The 5,342-nt window shown below is 46.5% G+C and overlaps 1 protein-coding gene across 2 annotated transcripts in view; it reads right to left on the bottom strand.

Moving 5' to 3' along the window:
• The window catches only part of Cnksr3 (CNKSR family member 3), a 93,412-nt gene that overhangs the window by 31,455 nt on the left and 56,615 nt on the right, over window positions 1-5,342 (bottom strand). For both annotated transcript variants that reach the window (XM_029532791.1, XM_021220887.2), the window contains exons 3-4: window positions 3,240-3,442; window positions 1,838-1,925 (exon numbers count right to left, since the gene is read on the bottom strand). In XM_029532791.1, the coding sequence (XP_029388651.1) occupies window positions 1,838-1,925; window positions 3,240-3,442 (291 nt within the window). The remainder of the gene's footprint in view (window positions 1-1,837; window positions 1,926-3,239; window positions 3,443-5,342) is intronic.

The following is a 5,342-nucleotide window of genomic DNA, read 5'->3' on the forward strand; positions in this document are numbered from 1 at the left end:
CACCTGCCCTGCATCTGCCTCCCCACCTGCCCTGCATCTGCCTCCTTACCTGCCCTGCATCTGCCCTGCCCCTACAGCTTCCCTTCGTTCCCCATGCTCCACAGCTAAGGTCCACATCAGGCTCACCAACTAGGACCCATCCCAGGACACACAAACTGAGACCCATTTGCTAATTTCACTGTTTACCTCTTACACTTGGATGTAGTGGACTACAGATAAACTCGGTTATAAATCAAAACAAGCAATCAGAATCGTAAGGGAAGAACAGTAAGGGAATAGAACAGGGAAGAGAGCCCTCAAGGTAGTGAGTGTTGGGAAATCCCTTCCACCATCAATGCCTGGTCTCAGACTTCATGGCCTTCATGTATCACAGCTGATGTCAGATTCTTTCCATCAAAATTACCTCATGCGTCATAAAAATAAGCAAAACCAGATCCCTTCAGTGCCTCTGGGCACCTTTAGCAAAGCAGATGTGCTTCAAGCACAGGACTAGATCTCAAATAACTGGCACAAACACGGCCACACTTTATTCTGTGTTACAGAGGGGCACACACACACACACTACACACATACACACACCCCTGCCTCTGTTACTGCCGTCAGGAATAAGGGGGAAAGGACTTTTTTTTTTTTAATCAAACCATCCATAGAAACAATCATCCGCACATCACAAAGTTTACAACTGCATGGAGATACTGAGGTATGGCTCAGCAGTAAGGAGCTAATATCACAGAGGATCCAAGTTTGAGCCCCAGTACCAAAATGGGAGCTGAGAAGCACCTGTAACTCCAGCTTCAAGGGATCCACTGCCTTCTAGACTCAGACATCTGCACTTATGTGCACAGACACACATATACACAAACATTCATAGAGATATACGCATACACAGGGGACAGAGACCCCCCCTTTACTAAAATAAAAAAATAAAATCTTTAAAACCAAATAGAAAGGAGAAAATCCCCTCCTTATATTCATAAGAAATTCAGTTCAAAAATAATTTTTTTTTTTAAGAATCTGCTACACGGCCGGATGGTGGTAGCACTCGCCTTTAATCCCAGCACTTGAGAGGCAGAGGCAGGCGGATTTCTGAGTTTGAGGCCAGCCTGGTCTACAAAGTGAGTTCCAGGACTGCCAGGGCTACACAGAGAAACCCTGTCTTGAAAAAACCCAAATAAATAAATAAATAAATAAATAAGAATCTGCTGCATGCCAAGTAACAGGACAGCAGTTGGACTTAGTACTCATTATCTATCTTTTTAGTTAATATCATAGAAGCTAGACAAGCCATAGGCTAACATAAAAGGTTACAGGTTAACACATCCATGTCTAACTGAAAGGCATGAGGGGATCTGACAGATCACCGGAGCATAAGAACCACTAAGGCTTTTTGTCTCTGCAGTGGGACAGAGGGACAGGCTAAGCAGGATGCTGACTGATTGCTGTGAGAAGAACCAAAGCCCATCTCCCAGTGGGATCCATTTACAAACTGCTAAGGTCTGGGGTTATTTGTTACAGCCTCACACACTGTCCCATCCTGACCTTTAATTTAACCCCAACAACTAAGGTCAAATGAGGTCAGAACCAGCAAAGCACAGGAAAGCACTCAGACTTGTGTGAGTGAGACGTGGCTAGTCTACAATTCCAGTTTCTTCTCACGGAAGCACTAGTGATTGTAGGACCAAGTCGTTTCTGAGCCTGAGGCTGCTGGTCATTCCTCACAGAAGCACCAAATTTTGATGGAAGGGGAGGATGGAATACTTTGTACCCATATGGGAACCCCTTGGAAAAAGGAGAAACATGAGGAAAAAGTTCTGGAAGCCAATGACGCATTACCGACCTTCTGGACTGCCGTGGTCAGGTCCAGGCACAGTTGGATGATTTTGTTCTTTGTCACAGAGAGATCTGTGATCCCTGTGAATGGAGCCCTGGGAAGGAACAAGAACTCTCTTTAATGAGTGGATGGAGATAAGAACCCCTGAGAGTCCCACCCCAACACTGGCATGCATGGCTACACTGCAGGCTGCCTTAGGTTATCTTCCATCATGCTACTTCCTCTGAACACCAGAAATCTGACCCCGAGGACCAGCTCTTACAGCAAAGGGCCATGCAAATTGCCAAGGGGTTAAGCAACCAATAGTACTATCCAGTTGTGTCACCTACGAACCACAACAATAACCATCATGGCAAGCTATTCTGAAAGATCCCGCAGTAACTAACCGCTGTCTAACTGTACTTAAAGCCTGCTCAAGAGGAATGGTTTGGCACCTGTAAATTTAGCCAACTTCCTGTGGCTGGTGAGGCCACGGAATTCAGAGGAGAACCCACAACTGCAGTTTCCTAAGCCAGTGTAATGTCTAACTGCGTTCTAAATCTTGTGTCCTTAAAGTCACAGATACGTGTCTCTCTCACCCCTCATCAAATATGTTTCCTTTACAGTAGACTGAGATTACAGGAAAAAACAACTACAGAGAACAACTTGCCCTGGGGTACCTGCCCCCGGTAAAACATTTACAACATGACACCCTCAGCCTGTCAAGGCTCAGGGATAACAGTGGAAGAGGACACAAGGTGAGGCAGTATGGAGGGGGAGGTGGATCCGGAGGAACTGCGGGGGAGGAGTGGGAGTGGATATGAACAAGATACATTGTATGAAAGACTCAAAGAATTAATAAAAGCACTCTGTTAAAACAAACAAACCAGGAAGGTGAATGGAAGAAGACAAGACCCAGAACTGAAGTGAGCCAAGCCAGGCCCACTAACGGCTTCCTTCCTTCATGCCATTCAGATGCCAGTGCTAATGCTTAACACCTCAGCAAAACAACCTCTAGCACAGTTTCGCTGCCTCTACCCTTGGGTCTATTTGTTGCTGACCTACAAAGTAACATTCAAAGGCACTCTAAGATCTACTTCTGGGGCTGGAGACTTGGCTCAGAGGTTAAGAGCACTGACTGTTCTTCCGGAGGTACTAAGTTCAATTCCCAGCAACCACATGGTGCCCTTCAACCATCTGTAATGGGATCTGATGCCTTCTTCTGGTGTCTGAAGACAACGACAGTGTACTCATATGCATAAAATAAATATCTTTTAAAAAATAAAAATAAAAAAATCTACCTCTGACCCCTGACCTCCAGAGAGAGGGAGACCCAGGGACAATGGGCTTCTCTTCCTGAGGCATACTTGAGGCTGCTGAGCGTCCTAGGCCCATCATGTGCCCCAGGCTGGATTGTCCCACACCTTACCGGTCCAGCCAAGCCAGCAGGGCCTTGGCAGCACCAATGAGCTCCACCACAGAAGTCAGGAACTCATTGGGGGGCTTACGGGATGTATTCCCATCATAGGCTGGACTCTTCCGACGGCTACTTATGTAGTTCTGCAAGTTGTGGGAAGAGGCCCTCAGTTTCAGAACCAAGTTCTTCATATTATCAGTTTCAAGGCCATAATTCTGCAGGAAATAAATCCAAGAGAGAAAAGTTCACAACTACCAACAATGTCTAAACTCCCAGAATGACTCAGGGGACTAAGTAAGTAGCTGCAGTAAGTCACCCAACTCCCACACAATCCTGCCCACCCCACCCAGCCTGCCCACATGCTGGCTGTAGTCTTTACTCCCTCAGCCGCCTCCTTACCGTGAACTGCTCTTCAGATAGATCAAGGCAAGGCAAGTTCATCCCTATCTCTCGGGCCTGGGCATACGACCCCCTTGGGCCAGGACTCCTGACCAGTTAGTCCAGAGCAGACACTGGCTAACTGATTTGTGGTAGGGTTGCTCTTGTGAGGAAAGCTCTCATGTACAGCAAGATGCTAGCAACTGCATGCATGTATACACACACACACACACACACACACACACACACACACGCACGCGCACACGCAGGCTTGTGCACACACAAGCACATATCAGATATCAGAAGCGCACTCCCCAGATGTGACAACTAACAATGTCTTCTGAATATGTCATTGCATGTGTTCCCTGAGATTAGTATAGTGCCTTATGGCTACTCTCCAGCTTGTTACTTATTGTGCCCCATATGGACCGCAGGCCAGGCCAGGCCAGGGCTCTCTGTGTGGCCGTCACACAGCACCACAGGTGATGAAGAGATAGATTCCAACAGAAAGGACTGAGAAACAGCAACACTGTCAGTTCACCCACAACTTACACTACTTTCTGACTTATGTTCAGTTTACATGAGTGCCTGCTTTAGAACCATCGATTTCTGGAACTCAAGGCGGGAGCTGGACGCAGGAGCGGATCAGAAGCCTTAGAGGGAGGCTGCTGCTTATTGGCTTGTTCCTCATGGCTTGCTCAGCCTGCTCTCTCAGAGCATGCAGGACACCAGCCCAGGGGTGGTCCCCCCCCCCCCCACACACACAATAAGCTGAGCCCTCCAGATGAATCATCAACCAAGGAAATGCACCACAGGCTTTGCCCCACAGGTCAATCTGGAAGGGATATTTTCTCAATAGAGGCTCCCTGTTCCCAAATGACTCTATTTAGTATCAAACTGACACAAAGCTAGCCAGCACTCTGAGTGTCCCTTATCTTACATTTAGATTCTAGATGGTTTCAGATTTTGAAATATCTGCATGCATGTGACACATCTTGTGGATGAGTGTAAAATTATTCATTTTTATTTCTATATAGGAAGGCAATCATGTATTGTATTGCTAGAGTGTCTAGGCATTGTGACCTTAAAGAAGATGAGTGAACAATCCTCACTTCCCATCTTGTGCTGACATTTCAAATGTTTCACAGATCTCCTATCATCATACAGAGGACGTTTCACCTGCATTATTACTTAACTGCTGAAGAAACTCAGGCCCGAGAATGGTGTGTCACTAGACTACACAGGTGACCAAAGATACGGCTGGGATTCCAACCTCTGCCTCAGCATACCAAGTACTTCCACTTCCCAATACCCAGCCCAAGGGAAAGCCAAGACATAGGATGGACAGCAGACAAGAGTAAGACAAACAGACCAGGTATGTGGGTGCACACACTTCACCTAGCAACTAGGAAGCTGAGGCAGGAGCATAGATAGTTTGAAGCCAAGCAGGACTGTATGCTGTGTCTCAAAATCCAAAGAAACAAAAGAATGAGGAAGAACTGGCAGACCTAGTACAAACTAGCCAAAGATTCATGGGCATTATATATTCATGAGACCTAGCTGCTCTGGATCATCAGGACATGTCTGAGCTACCCTCAGCCACCTCGGCGTCAGGGACAGAGAGGGAACAATTATGCACAATCTATACATCTACAGCATACATGCACAATCTATACATCTACAGCATACATGCACAATCTATACATCTACAGCATACATGCACAATCTATACATCTA

Source organism: Mus pahari, chromosome 21 (genome assembly GCF_900095145.1).
Source record: "Mus pahari chromosome 21, PAHARI_EIJ_v1.1, whole genome shotgun sequence".
Lineage (NCBI taxonomy): Eukaryota > Metazoa > Chordata > Mammalia > Rodentia > Muridae > Mus > Mus pahari.